The 15,504-nt window shown below is 47.7% G+C and overlaps 1 protein-coding gene across 1 annotated transcript; it reads right to left on the bottom strand.

Annotated features, from left to right (window-relative positions):
- Window positions 1–2,090: 2,090 nt before the first annotated feature.
- On the bottom strand, window positions 2,091–7,705 carry LOC114443611 (kinesin-like protein KIF2A). Its single transcript, XM_028417814.1, has 21 exons — window positions 7,591–7,705; window positions 6,681–6,775; window positions 6,458–6,577; window positions 6,319–6,370; window positions 6,102–6,221; window positions 5,657–5,757; window positions 5,478–5,573; window positions 5,278–5,332; window positions 5,026–5,188; window positions 4,834–4,924; window positions 4,696–4,759; window positions 4,529–4,620; window positions 4,316–4,458; window positions 4,036–4,240; window positions 3,848–3,958; window positions 3,705–3,772; window positions 3,489–3,578; window positions 2,962–3,106; window positions 2,712–2,813; window positions 2,440–2,575; window positions 2,091–2,341 (listed from the first exon to the last, which is right to left on the bottom strand). The coding sequence occupies exons 1-21, from the start codon at window positions 7,649–7,651 to the stop codon at window positions 2,256–2,258; spliced, it is 2,196 nt and encodes a 731-aa protein (XP_028273615.1). The 5' UTR covers window positions 7,652–7,705; the 3' UTR covers window positions 2,091–2,255.
- Between the last annotated feature and the right edge of the window lie 7,799 nt (window positions 7,706–15,504).

Raw genomic sequence — 15,504 nt, 5'->3', positions numbered from 1 at the left:
ATATGTGCCAAACCGTGAACAGAGACGAGTATTTAAACCAGGGGTTTTCAAATCCTGAAGCAGCGGGCCCTTCGAACTACAGCTCCCATAATCCTTTGGAAGTAGTGTCAGCTTTGACCCAGTGTGTGTGCATACATCTGCTGAAATTGAAGAGATCTCAGGCTTTACAGGTGAATTATCTTTTAATAGTTTCATTTATGGGATGATTTAATCTGAAACGTGTTTCTGTCCAGATTAGCTACATGGGTGCCATCTTTGTTTTGATTGAGTTAGAGACGGATCATTGATGTTTGTTCACATCCAAGGAGCACAAGGTGGGGGGCTACCAGAGGTATGTTTGTTTACATCTGGTGATTCTAAAGAATGTTTGGAAACAGGGTAATCCCAGGACGGATTATGGATGATTGTTAGACTCTAAAAATGTTGTAAATTAGGATTGACGGTTTGAAAACCCCTGCTTTCAGCGATGAGTCTGTGACTACGTGTTTCTAATCTGATGTTGTCTGATGTGTGGGTCTGAGAGCGAGCTTCTGTTGTGGGTTTTTCACACGTTGTCGCCACTTTTTTGGCCGCCTGGCTGTCTATCGTTGAATGTCCGCTCGTCTGGAGTGAGTTTCCGGAGCTGTGGATGTGTCGGTGTACATACTGTAAAGATGTAAATGTAGGATTATTTATTTACATGAAGATCATGATGTTCCTCTGGAAATTTCAGGTGAAATATATTTGAAATATGTAGCATTTTATTTGTCATCGGACCAACACAACGTTCATTTTTAGTTTGTTTATTTTTAACCAGTGCAATATTTTTGTCTCTGTCACAGCAGGGGGCGCAATCTACCACCACACACACACACACACACACACACACCTGCAGCTGTTTCACACCTCGCAGAAAAAACAATCTCTTTGTATTGGAGCTACAGCTGAGCGTTTTCTAGGACTAACTGTACCTATTTTTCAAACTGGAGTATTTTACAAACCTTTGAAATATAACCGTTTATTTTCCGGTCAGCAGCAGGTGCATGAAAAAAAAAACCATAACGAAGAAGAAACTATTTAACGAGCTGTTGCATGTCGTCAAATCAAACTGGAACTGCGTAACCTTCATGCTTAACAATAATAAACCAGTTCTGTTGTCCACAGTGTCCTCTGCTGTTTACTGTCTGGATTACTGCAGCTTTCATCACTAGCAGACGTTAGCTTAGCATAATGGCTAAAATATTGGTTGAGAGAAAATTATTTCATCTTTTTTAAGTGTCTTTAAATGTAAGAATTTGCAACATTTTGAAAATTGTGGTTATTGTTTAAGGTCAGCCATCGTGTTTTGGGCCTTCATACCATCAGCGTCATGGCAGCAACACAACAGTTTTGCCCACATGGGTTCACGATAGCATAAAAATATGGAAATATTTGTGTTTTTACAGCCTCCAAAACTATTTCTTCACTTACATGAGCATGAGCTGCAGATCAGACAGATACTCTGAATGTTGGTCATGTGACTGCTGCTCGCCATCATGGCTTCCTGCTTGTTGCTGAGGAGGGCAGAACTTTTCTCATTAGTGCAAAACAACAATTTTGTGGAAGAGTTTCCATCCAGGCATCAAGTGTAATCATATGTTGAACTCTGATTTTTACATTTTCTGGAGCTTCTGGCGTATTTCAAGCAGCGCAGCAAGTGTTTTAAGCTGTTCTGAACTCTCAGCATTGAGTGCTTATCTCCTCCATGATGAAGGTGAGTAGTGACTGCCGGCTGTCTCCTGCTTCCCCGCACGTTAATGAAATAAAAACAGACAGAGCAACAAGAAGAAGCTTCTTTATTTTAAGATGGATGAAAAATGGAACGCTCTGATCACGGTGCACCCTTCAGCTCAGTTCCTGTCAGGTTAGTGCAGCGTTGTCTCAGTGGACTCTTCTTTGTTACACACAGTACCGACACAAACACACGGGGGCTCATGTTTCTTTACACACGGACTCGACATCACGCCCTGCTCGCCACGACAGGAGGAAAAAGGCTCCAAATATTGCACAAAATGGCAACAGCTGTTTTTATAAAACTGCTCAAAGTGAGCAGGAGCCATGATGAGGCGCTATAAAAATCCATGATTTTAAATGAAGCACTTGTGACACATACGTGTGGATACGCTTTGAGGGGAGGATGGGAGAGCGCCGGCGGGCCGCTCTTTGGTTCGGCAGATGGACGGGATGCAGCCTGTACAGCAGGGAGGCGGCTCATTGAAAGATCATGTTTGATGTGTCTATAGCGCTCGAGGCCTCTTGGGGGTTATTTGTTTGCTAGCCTGCTCCTCCTCCTGAAGGGTGCAACGGAACGACTTGACCTTGTCTGGAAGCAGAGAGGACAGTGTTTAATCACGCTGTATGTTCCTTCAAACTGAGGACAGGACGTCTGAAACATGCAGCGACAGCAGCAGCCGCCGTTACCTCTCAGCTCGGTCAGAATGTCGATCTTCTGATCCAGGATTTGTTCCAGTTGGGTTGCATATGATTCCACATCATAGTCCACCTCCTCCGTCATTTCCAGCAGCACCTTCTCATCCTCCAGCCAGCGGATCGACTCCTGAAAGCGACAAGCTGCAGTTAGGGTTAGTTATAATCTTTACTTCTAGTCTTTAGTGAGCTCTGGATGAACTCCACCCCCCCCCCCCCCTCAGTGTTTGGTTTCTTATCCACACGCTGACTGTGGGTCGTTGTACCTGGAAGACGGCTCTGTGGTCCTCCAGAACCTGCTCCTCCATCTCCACCAGCTGAGAGACGGCTTCATGGAAGGTGAAGAGCTGCGGGGAAACCTCCTCCTCCTACAGCAACAAACCAAAGGTAAAACTGTTTCTCACTGTGACAAATTGTAACTACAGCCGGTGGCCACAGAGGGCACTGCTGTTGATGCAGTCAGCTTTTAATGCCAGCTGCTGTCTGTGGGCCTGTGAGTTGTTTTGTTTTTCTTACGTTCTGTTCACAGAGCAGCTTCAGGTCGTCCCTCTGTGGGGAGCTGCCCACCCCCCACTGAGCCTCCAGCACCTCCAGCTGGGTGACGTGTCCTCCCTGAAGACCCTCCATCGCTGCCGCGGGGTCCACCGTCAGCTCCTTCACCCTGACAACACACAGAGCAGCGCTGCAGGTGAGGCGACGGTGTGAGAGCGGTGACGGCACGAGCTGCATGCGGTGTAAATATACAGACATACTGAGTTATGTAAGAGCAACATGAGGACGGACACCATGCGGGAGGCGGAGCCTGAAAAAATAAAAGCAGGACAACAAATGATGGATGTCAGAGGAAAACGGAAAAAGAACACAGAAAGGTTTAACTATGGGATGACGGATGAATATGGTGACGTTTAAAAAGTGTGTTTCCATGAAGTGAAGTCCGAATCTGTGCAGCTAATAATCAACACTCAGGTTTTAAAAGCACGCAGAGCGCCTGCCGGGCTTCAGATGAAGGTGACCTGTCATTAGAAACAGCGGCGTGTCCGTACTCATAGCTGGGCGAGAGCTCGGAGCGACCTCCTCCACCTCCGGTCTGAGAGAAGGGAATGTCTGAGGGACTGATCCCAAACTCCTTCACTCTGGAACAGACGGGTCAGGACAGAGAAACACGGCATCAGACCATCAGGAGCACAGTGACATGAAGCAGACGTGCGTCTTCTCGGGCTGTTTACGTGTTTTTTGGTTAGGAGAGAATCTGTTTGTACCTGTTGGCGTATCTCAGCGTGTTCAGGGTGTTTTCACAGGATGCCATGCCAGGAGAGATGGTGGCGATCTGCAGAGGGAACATGAGCGAGGTGTTAACAGAGCAGGCCTGCAGTGCTGGTCTGTAGACTGTATGCAGTCTTACCATACACGTCCTGGAGTTTTCTCCGATGAAGGAGTCCCTCAGCACCTGGGTGAGCTTGCTGGCTCTGAACGGAGTGTGTGGTTTGTTTCGGCCCAGCGCTCGGATGCACTCCTGCAGGAACACACAGCACAGGATTCAGTTCATCCGTCCCCACAGGGTCTACATCAGAAGCAGGGCACCTCTCAGACCTTGAGTGCCAGCAGGCTCTTGTTGATCTCGGCTCCTTCGAGGCGGGTCTGCCGGTCTGCGCTGGACGTGTCCGCCCCCCTCTCGTTTCCGGCCAGGTCGATGAGGGAGAACTTTCCGTGCATCTTTCCTCGCCGCCGCAGGATGATCTGGAACACGGCGTGGCTCCGAGAGGAGTGGGCGTTGGCCGACGTCTGACCGGACGTCCTGAGGGACAGAACATTCAGCCGCTCTCTCTCTGCTCGCTGTTAAACTGGACGGACGATCGCGGGCTGTGTTTACCTGCAGCTGTTTCCCACTTCGATGAGTTTGAGGACGTCCTCGGTACACTTCACCTCCCTCTCCTGCAGGCCCACCACCTGGACCTGCTGCTTCCCGTCCTCCAGGACGCGCAGCTTGGCTTTGCGGTTCAGCAGGTCGAACACCTTGAAATACAAACACAAACTGAAGCAGCTGACTCTGCGTCTGGACAGCGACGGTCCTGCTGGGACTCACCTTCCCGCTGTAAATCTCAAAAAACGTGGCGAACACCTGCAGGTCCAGCTTCTTATAACACGGCTTCTTCAGCATGAGGAAGACATCTCTGGCTGCAGGAAGACAAACAGGAGGAAGTGAGTTCAATCAAGCGTGAGCAGCAGTGAAGACATGAGGAGGAGACCGACCTGACAGCGCATAGATCCCTTTAGAGCAGTCCTGGTTCTTCCCTGAAAAGTCTCCTCCCATTGTCTGAAAGGGAGACACAGATTAAAGACGAAGACAAGCGCTCCTCCTCCTCCTCAGGTCAGAGTCGGAACACTCACGTGTGTTTTTCCGCTGCCGGTCTGTCCGTACGCGAAGCATGTCGCCATTCCCCGCTCAAAAATGGTCTCCACCAGCGGCTGAGCGGTGAACCTGCAGCGGAGGAGGAGGAGGAGGAAGAGGAGGAAGAGGAGGAGCGCTTGATGTAAGGGTTCAGTCTGAGGTAAACAAACAAACAGGAAAACAGAGGGCACCTGTAAACCATCTCATTGGTGGAGTTCTCGTCGAAAGCGTAGTCGAAGCGGAATGTTTGGTTCTCCAGGTAGCGGGTCAGGTCCACCTTCTGCTTGGGCTCATGGACCATCACCACATCCTTACTGGGGATGGTGATCACATCCAGATCCTTCGTCGACAGCTCTGAAACGCAGAGTCAGATCCGATCAGTCAGTACATCAGCTAGCAGCAGCGCTAATGCTAACGGGCCACACTGAGGTGGGTCCACTCACCTTTTTTGTTGAGAGGACGAGCGCGGACGCACACACAGATCCTGTGCTCCTCGATCTGAAACACAGATAACACAGCTGCCTTCAAATGGACTGACCCGGATTCTTTCCTCTTCTCCTCACATCTGTTTCCTCCTATGTTTCAGTACCACCTCCCTCCCTGAACCTCCTCCTCCCCCCTGGCTGCAGGACATCAGACTCACCAGATCGTTGGATGTTAACGGTCTGTAGTCCAGACTGGCTCTGAAGTCTCTGATCATACACATGATCTCATAGTTTGGTAGATTAACATCCACCTCCTGCAGTGAGACAGAAAACAAACGCACTGTTAAATCACATGTGTGTGCGTCTGTGTGTGTGTCTGTGTGTGTGTTGTCCTCACTTGTGCTCTCTTCTCTCGGAGCTCCTGTTGCTGCAGTCGCCTTTTCTCTCTCTTCTCCTGCAGTTTCTCCACCTCCTTCACACAGTTGGATTTCCTCCGAGCTGCAAGAAAATGATCCAAACGATCAAAGTATTTCAGGTAAAGATGGAGGTCCGTCTGCATAAACATGCACATTTTTCTGATGATACTGAAACAAAATATGCATTTATGCTTTTTGATAAATGAGCGTTTTGTTTCACATGTAAAGTTTTCAGTGATATTGCTTTCTGCCAGCAGGGGGCGCTGCAGGCAGAGGGCTAGAAGAGGCGCTGCAGTCTGAGGCCACGGGCAGTGAAAGACCCTTTTGACACACAGCTGTGTGTGATGACATCACTGCATCGCCAGCAGCAGCAGCAGAGGCCTCAGAGGACACACAGAGAGCGGCCATGACGGCGTGCCGTGTTACCGTTCTGCTGCTGCAACAGGGTCTGGTTCAGAGCAGCCTGGGGAGCGATGGCGGGCGGAGGCGGCTCTGAGGGTTGGCTGTGCTGGCTGGGACGGGCCCGGGTGGTTCCCACTGCTGCGGCTGATGAGCACACAGTTCAGTCAGTGTGTGTGTGTCCAACAAAATCACAAAAACAAGATGTGCGACGCTGAAGTCAGCTGTTATGAATCAAACGCACCTCTGTTCTCCCGTGGAGCGTTCTCGGCCTTCGGGATGGCGGTCCGTCTGGTCTGAAACAATAACACAGGTGAATACTGCAGCAGACAGGACAGACGCTGTTCAAACGTGATCGATTGGTTATCGGTCCAGGGGCTGACCTTGGGGACCCTGCTGGTTTTGGGTATGTTGGAGGGAGGAAGAGGAGCCTCGGGACTCTGTGATATCTCCTCATCAGGAGCCACATCTGGGTTCAGGGCGAAGACGCTCTCCAGGTCGATCTGAGCCACGAACAAGACGGACGTGACGAGGACAGACAGGAAGTGACATCATGACATTAACTTCACTACATCCCAGCACAGCTGAGGGCGGCGGCGGACGTACCTCTTTGCCTTTAGTGTCCCCGTTCTCGATCCACTCCACTGTCACGCTCTCGTTGTCCTCGTGCAGGGATGTGACCATGGCCTGGTGGATCCGTCCTGCAGACAGGGTGGAGAGAGAGAGAGATGCAGGCCTGCTCAGTGCTGTATGGGGCTGTAGGGTGGAGGCCCGAGCTTCATATCAGAGGTGTTAGCATGAACACAACCCAGGCTCGAGCCTGACAGGACTAAGACCTGACTGAGGAGAACAAAGTGTGGTTTGTCCTCCTGTAGTTCTGCAGGTGTGATCCTTTGCAGCATGGAGCTGATGGGTGTGGCTGATGGAGCTGATGGAGCCACTGTCCTCTGTCACTCACTCTGCTCTGATAGCTGCGTTCACTGGCTGTTAAATGATCATTAAAACAAACACGAAGCCGTTTTAAAAGCAGCTTATATGTGATGCAGTCAGAGGGGAGAGAGAGAGGCCGCAGCGGCCATCCGGCAGGCCGCTGCCGGGGGATGCGGCGCAGGCTGGGGCGTGCACCCCGTCCTTTTACCGGAGGGGCTCCAGCCGCGATGCAGAGGGGAAGACAGGAGGGACAGGAGGGAGAGGGCAGGTGCCATTATTCACAGCCGGACATACGCACAGGTGGACGGACACGCCCGCCTGCTGCCCCCCCCCCCCCCCCCCCCCGGCAGCACCGGCACCGGCCCACCGGCCCACCGGCGTGTGTCCGCCTACCTGACGGAACCGTGTCAGTGTTAAAGCTCCAAGTCTCCACTCGCTGTGATTTTAAACACGCGAATCAAAGAGAACATGAGGATGTAGCATCTTGCTAGCTGCGGTGACGCTAGCTGCTCCCATCCGGACCACCGGATGGAGAGCGGTCTGAGTGTGTGTGTGTGTGTGTGTGTGTGTGTGTGTGTGTACGTACCGTCGCTCCGTTTTATCTCTACGTAAATACCCACGAAGATCTTCCCGAATATCCCGGCCATCGCTCCCCGTGTGGGATGAATCCCGCAGTCCGGCCCGGTTCTGCTGCTGCTGCTGCGGAGGCTGAGGTCACTAACGGTCAGAGGCAGGAGGAGAGCAGCGGGTGCGCATGCGCGGCCGGTGTCTTCCGACACAGCATCCAGTGAAGGCATCTTCAGTCAATTCTCACATGTTTTATCAAATTTATCAAAATATATGTCACCGGAATACTGACCTTCACTAAGTATATTTACTCCATTTCATTACAGTTTGAGCCAATTCACTTGAATAATATCATTTTAAATCCATTTAAAACAGTAATTATCATTATTTTTATGTCAATTATTAGATATAATGAATAAATATAAACAAATCCAGTAAAAACTCAAACAAAAAACAAAACAAAACACATGCAGATTCCAGGTCTTCTATACATATAAAAAGCCTCTCAGAAGAACAAGACCAAGAAGTCATAAACTGCAATCAATAATAAAAAAATAAAAATAAAAATCAATTTCTATAACTTACAAACACTTAAAAGGCTGAGTGACGATCGACAGTAGATTTCTGGTTAAGGCACAAACACCTGGTTGGACCAACAACAGTTTAAAAACTACATATTAAAATATATTTAATTTATTTATCGTCTTGTGCTGTTGATAGCACACCTTATTAAATAAATACTACAGTAAACATTGCTTTTTTGTGAGTGACGTGACTTCAGGGTGTAATGACGCATGATGAACACAAGATGTCAGCAAAGGTCTGGAAAGGAAACATGCCGAGTCTGCGTTTTATTAAGTTTTAGTTCTTAGATATTAATGAAACACATCAAGCTGCGTTTTTAATCATTTATTTGTTAGTATTTATTATTTTATATTGAGATATTAATATAAATCTAGCCATGGTAATACACCTTTTTTTGAGAAAATCTATATAAATGTATATTTTAATGATGAACTATTACAATTAGACTAATTTTAAATCGCACCTTAAAGACGGGGTTTAATAAAGTTAGGCTGTCATTTGCAAAAAAAACAAACAAACAAAACCCGAAGCATAGCGACTCAATTGGGCAACGCCCCCAGCTGGCCGACCAATCAGAGGCCACCTGGAGGTTGTGACGAAGCCTATGCGGAAGTCCCAAAGCAGCAGTTCTCCCCTCGGCCTCGTATAATGTTTGTGAGCGTCACAGACATCATCTACCTTCATGACAAATATGTTGGGAGTGATATATATATAAATATATGTAAAACACACCGGGGTAGATGTTATGGAAGCTTCAAACTAACTAAGGATGCGCCCTCTTTGATGGAAAAGGGACTGATCGGCGCTGTGATCGGCGGCTAAAGCTGCTAGCTCCCTGCTAGGCCTCACTAACCTTGACCCCTCTGCGGCCTTCGTGTCTGTTGGATAGTGTTTCTATGTGACTGCAGCTATAGCCTGGTGTGCTGTGACTGCGCTAGAACTCTGTGCTCCAGCCTTTTTTCGGTGAGTGGACTTATATCCGTTAATTGCAGCGGGTGCGGCTCCTGCGCTAGCTTGTCTCGTTAACTAGCTAAGCAGCTATTTCCTGTGTTAGCCTTAGCGTTAGCTTCTGAGTAAGAGTTATTTCAACATGAACTGAACATGTTAAGAATTTAAGGTCTTTCTTTGAATGCATGCTCTCTGTATTTAAGTGTTTGAAGTTAGTCAGTTTCTTCAGCAGCCATCTTGTGAAAATGTTTCTAATTTTTTTGTCGCTTCTGTTTTTTAAGCTCTTCTTCTCTAAACTGAACAGACATTTGGAGTTATTCCTCGCACTGATTCAGCACATTTAAATGTCCAAAAGTATTCAAATACTCAGACTAGCTCTAGTGATGGACGCTCATCAGTCCCAAGATCTCCTGAGGACACTTCCTGGATCTGTTTGATTCGATAAGATGAGATGAGACTATAATGATGCTCGAGGGAGACATGAAGTAGAAAAATAAAGAATAAAGAGCCACACTGTCCCGCTCCACCCACCTCCTCCCACTGCCTGCCCTGAGCTGTAGGCTGTCACTCCCCCTGCCCGGCAACCATCCATCCATCCATCCATCCACCCAGACGACTGAAGACTTATTCACACTTCCCCCTGTTTTCACTCTGTCATCAGTGACACCCTGCTCCCAGTCCCTCCTGCCTCCACGTCGACGGGCAGACACACAAGCGCCGACACATCCCCTCGCTACCCATCAGTCTGTCCGGTCCCCGAGGCGTCGGCCATCACTGTCTCCCGTTTCCCCAGCAACCGTAGCCTCCCCTGTCAAGACAGGAGAGAGTGCTTTCTTTTGTTTGCTCTGCTTTATGGAGGATTAATGGACACACGTTATTGTGTCCAGGTGCGTGTGGGTTGTCGTACGATTATGCTTCTATATGAGGATGCAAATTCCTGTCATTTCCCTCAACTGCTCTGACATTTGAGTGTCACAGGAAGCCTGCTGATTGAACCCAGACAGACTCGGCCTGCGTACATATTCCTGCGGATAATTCGCATTATTTTACATACCAATGTTTCGTGTAGTGCAGCTACTGCAAGCCAGAGATCTGTTTTGCAATCATGGATAATTCATGATCTGCACCGACACACTGCATATGAAAATCCTTTGAAGGCGTTTTGGGAATGGGGAAATTCCCCTTTCTTCCACTTGCCTTCACTTTGTTAAGGCCTCGCTGCTTCATGTTCCACTGCCTGTGACTTCACACTGTGAGGTAATGCAGACTCCACCTGTGGTGGCGGAGATATTGGCAGCCACGCGTGTTAAAATTCATCCTGCTGTGGTTTCATTTCAGACATGTGATGACATGAAGAATATTGACAGGTTTACCACATCTGTAGCAGACCGGATCAGAGGGCTGAGGCGCGGGAGTGAGGCCGGCTAGGGGTTTACTGTGGTCAGATATTTTTACACTAATGAATGAATGCATGGTGTAATAAAAACAAATGGGGGGATGTAAGGCCCCGTTCACACTGGAGAAAGTCATTCCAGCTAGAGTAGGATTGAGCCCAGACAGCCTTTAAGGCCCCGTTGTGGCTTAAGCAGGATTAGGCCGCATCCAGATCAATCCAGATGTGTTTTTTTCCGAGTGTGAACACCTCCAATCCGGCTGAATCCAGTTTGATTTCAATCCTGCTAGATCCACCCTCGAGAGGTGGATCTAGCAGGATTGGCTCAAATGTGGCTCAGGTGTGAACGCAAATGTGGCTAGCGAATCCGGCTAACCACATTATTAGCCATATTACGAGGCGCCACCTAGTGGTTTGGAGGACAGCAAACACGCTGGATGAAGCCGGATTGAGTGCGGACACAAGTGTGTGCTAGCCAGATTTAAAAATAGGTCTGAATCAGAATCAGAATCAGAATCAGAAATACTTTATTGATCCCCGGGGGGAAATTGTTTGCATCCATCCATCCATTGAATGCATCCAGCTTAAAGGCTGTCTGGGCTCAATCCTACTCTAGCTGGAATGACTTTCTCCAGTGTGAACGGGGCCTAAGCTGGATGCGTTCAGACCTATTTTCAAATCTGGCTAGCACACAGCTGTGTCCGCACTCAATCCGGCTTCATCCAGCGCGTGTTTACGCCTGCCTTATGTACGCAACTGGACACAGTTCCCGTGAACCCGGAAGTGCAACTCTAGCCGGATTGGCTCAAATGTGGCTCAGGTGTGAACGCAAATGTGGCGAGCCAATCTGGCTAGATCTACCTCTCGTGGGTGGATCTAGCCGGATTGAAATCAAACTGGATACTGCCGGATTCGAGGTGTTCACACTCCTCCAAAAACACATCTGGATTGATCTGGATGTGGCCGAATCCTGCTTAAGCCACATTTTTTTCCCCAGTGTGAACGGGGTATAAGATGACAACAGTCATCATTGCAACAGTAGCAAATTATTCTGAGGGCTGTTCTGGCATCCACACACCAGGGGGCACTGCAGAAAGTGTTTAAACCCTGTTTTATGATGCATGTCATGTAATGTAAAAGGATCATTTCACATCGTGAATGAAGGCCTTGTGATGTCTTCAGATTTGGCACTTCCGCCCCCCCGACTGGCTGTATGTGAGATGTTCAGGTCCGTCCTGTCAGTAGTCAGCACATTGTTGACTCCAAGATGACCCATGAAAGCACATGTTACCTACCGTCGGCGCTGTAATGGCACCGATTCCTCTGCTAATTAAACTTCACTGTCAGATTGAAGGTCTGTGCTGAGGAACCGGGCCTGTGAGGACAGAGGGGGCAATCGAATTACCGTCCATTTTACTGATTTCATTTCCACAGCCGGAGGCCGCGGCGGCGGTGCTGCTGCAGCCTCCGCTGTGGGTAATGGTTTCTGGTAACGATGGGGCCCTTAGTCCTGTTCAGTGGAGCTGCAACATCCCCCCAGGGTTTCATCTGCAGTTAGAGCTATCGCTTGTCTTCATGTCATTTAATGAAAACTAAAAGTTATGCCTGTCGTTAACCTCACAGAAAATGGAGACTGTTGTGCGTCCACCCCGCTAAACAATGTCCAGATTTGATTGTGAAAAGCTGCTCTACGTTAACGGTGATTGTCAGGGAGCAGGCCAGAGACCTTTAATTGGAGGGTTAGAGGGTTAACTGAGAGGAGGAGGAGGAGGAGGAGGAGGAAGGGCACGCGGGGGAGGATGCTGCAGTATTTAGGGGTGAGAGGCTTCTCCAGGGACGGCATGGTTTACTTTGAAGTGTGCAGTACAGAATCCCCCAGCCCTCCGTCTTCCAGGCTGTGTTTGCTCATTATGTTTTCATGGGCTGATCCTGAACGGCGGCGTCTTCAGGCCCAGGAGAGACTAACTCCAGGGGAATAGGAACGAGGCGCGTGTGTTCAGGTCGGCCGTGTGTCGATGCGGCTGACATCAGAACGGCTCCTTTGACATGTTGAGAATATGTCGGTGTGATTGTTTGATTGACAGGTCGCGCTGCCTCCTCGCTGCAGAATAATGACCTTAAACCATTAACATCACATTACGTTCATGCTCGTTTGTGCACATTAAATGTTCCTTTGTCAGAGGCTCTCCTGCCTTTTCCTTCAAATTATGTCACGCAGATGACAAAAGATCATAAAATCATCTTTTATACGATGCTCAGCAGACGCTTGACGTTCTCCGTCGTCTCCGTCTGGACTCTTTGTTCAGTTTAATATTCATCAAAGACTTTTCATGAGTAGAAAACATAATGAGACACAGAAATGTCATCAGATACATGATTGTTTGGTAACAGGAAATAATCACCTTCCATTCAAATCCTATGTATTAATTTTAGGATATACTTTAAAATAAGTGGGTCATTTTGTGTCTTGGCAGTCATTTGGATCTTTCTGGCTTCTCTTTAGTTGGTGTTTTTGTGTCTTTGTGCAGGTATCGTGCTTCTTTCTGCACACATTTTACCAGTGGTTGCCATTGTTTACGTGTTGGTGTTGTCTGTGGTCATGTTGTGTCTCTTTGTTTTCTTGTTGTCATTCTGGCCATCTTGCATCTTTGTGTGGCCATGAAGGACCTTGTTGTCATTGCTGCGTCTCTTTGTGGTCATTTTGCATCTTGTTGTTGTTGTTGTTTGTTTTCAGATTTATGGGTATGTGTTAGGGCTGAACGATCTATCGTTCTAGACCGAAAATTGCGATCTCAGACTACGCGATTTTGAGATCGTCAAAGCCACGGTTTTTTGCACTGCTCCTAACTGAATCAGGTTTTGTTTTGTCAAATGCTACGGCTGAAAACGAAAAGAAAACGGAGGAACTGGTCCCTAAAACGAACTCCACCTTTATGTTCGGTACTGTTTCTGCCGGCAGCAGCGGCGCGTCTTCTAAGCCTGTGTGTGTGTGTGCGACGTGTGTCGCAGTGGAAGTTTTTTTTTCTTTAAATTTCTTTAAAGAATCGTGATATAACATTTTTGCCATATCGCCCACCCCTAGGTATGATGTAAGTTTCTGTGATCTTTGCAAATGCTCATGTGCACTAAAACTTGATTTGAAAAAAAATCGTGGATGAAATCGCAATATTTGCCAGAAAAATCGCAATTCAATGTATTCTTAAAATCGTTCAGCCCTAGTATGTGTGGTCTGGTTGGCTGTGAACTCCTGAAAATGAATTGTGAATTATGTTACAAGGGTCAAATCTGTAATTTTGTCAACCTTGAATTAATTAAAAATGAGCTGACCTGAAAGATTGTTTTCACGTAAAAGCATGTCCTGGAGTATAGCTACTTATGATCCAGATGTGAGTCCGTCACTGTGTCACACATTCATGTCACTTACTGTGGGTTTGAGGCCTTCAGGCACAGCTGTAACCGTCACTGTGCAGTGAGACTCTGTGGCAGCTGATTCCTGACGCCTCCAAACCAAACCCCTCTGGTTTGGCTCTCTAATCAGATGCATTAGAGTGGTTTGGCACCGAAATCCAATCCTCCTGCGCCACCAACCCACCGAGATATGAAACCTTATCGTCTTTCCTTCTGAGACTTGTCAACAGGCGCTGAATTGATGTCTTGTCAGATGATGTTTTTAAGGCGATTCCATCGATTCCTCCAGCCCGCGCCCCCTTCCTGTTGCACTGCTTGTCACTTATTTCAATATGGCTGTTTTTCATGGCAGGATGATAAAGCCATTATCCAGCCTATTCTGAAGCTGTCACACGGCGCCACAGAGCGGGTAACAATTAATTTTCTGCTGTGACAATGCCTCAGCCGCTCCCTGAGATAAAACTTCTTTGTCAGCTTTTGTGAGAAAATGTATATTTCACAAACGGCCTGTGCCGTTCAGTTAGCCGCACGTCGCCGTGCTCACAGCCCGTCTGATTCCCCTCAGCGGGGCCCCCGAGCTGTCAGCCGGCTGGTCGCTGGGACGCTGTGGATTGTGACAAACTGCAGCAGATGACAGTTGAAAGATGACGGAGAGCGACTGTGCTGCACTGCTGGCTGATGGGAATCCACCATTATATTAGTGCTGCAGCGCGTCTCGCAGTGTTTGTTGGTTTGTTTGTTTGTGCTGCCACAAACCGCCACAGCTGTGTGAGTGGGCAGAGTTTAGAGAAAGAATAACACACAGCAAACACACTCAGACCCACATCACCGGGCACACGTGTGTTCTTTTTGCGCGCTGTTGTGGTCTCTTTTCATCGTACGGTGTTGGTTTTTGTGTCTCTTTGTGACTGTGTTGGAACGTTTAGCGGCGGGTGTGTGTTTCTTGTGGTAATTTTGTGTCTCCATTTGTTTTAGTTTTTGTCGTTTGGGGTCTCTGTGGTTGGTTTTGTGTGTTTTTGTTATTGGTTTGTGTCTCTTTGTGCTCAGGTTGAGTCTCTGTGGTCATTTTGGTCATTCACACATTAACAGTCGTGTTTGATAATTCCATGTAAATGGGTCATTTTGGATTTTTTTTGTGGTTGTTTTATGTCTCTGTGGCCATTTTGGTCATTTTTGTGGTCACTGCTTATTTTTGTGGTAGATTTATGTGTCTTTATGAACATTTAGTAACTTTCTTTGATCCTTTTTTATAGATTTGTGGAAGAAATCATCCTCACATTAACGGTCGGTCAACATCCTGGTAGCTTTTAGGACACATTGTAAAAATACAGAATGTGATTTATAGACACAAAATGCATTTTATTGAGTAAACTAGTTCAAATTGAAATTTGCTTTGTCTCCATCTAGTCATGTGATCAGAAAGCTACATTTTAAGTGGATTATTTATGTGGAAAAGAAGCAGCAACCTCTTCTTTCTCACATCAGTGTGAGAAGCGCTCGATCCCTCTGAATCCTCAGAGTCTGTGCATCGACAAAGCTGCTGGGGAGAAAACATTTTTCACCATGAAATATGCATGGTGTGTTCAGCACAAAATATGT

The sequence above is a fragment of the Parambassis ranga genome, chromosome 12 (assembly GCF_900634625.1).
Source record: "Parambassis ranga chromosome 12, fParRan2.1, whole genome shotgun sequence".
In the NCBI taxonomy this organism is placed as follows: domain Eukaryota; kingdom Metazoa; phylum Chordata; class Actinopteri; family Ambassidae; genus Parambassis; species Parambassis ranga.
The sequence above is the reverse complement of the archived record's forward strand: the minus strand, read 5'-3'. Positions and strand labels throughout refer to the sequence as shown.

Coding starts and splice junctions, on each gene's coding strand:
- LOC114443611 (XM_028417814.1), bottom strand. CDS start 7,651: ATGGCCGGGATATTCGGGAAGATCTTCGTGGGTATTTACGTAGAGATA. Junction 6,776..7,590: donor AGAGATAAAACGGAGCGACG/GTACGTACACAC, acceptor CCCTGTCTGCAG/GACGGATCCACCAGGCCATG. Junction 4,459..4,528: donor TTGAGATTTACAGCGGGAAG/GTGAGTCCCAGC, acceptor TTGTATTTCAAG/GTGTTCGACCTGCTGAACCG.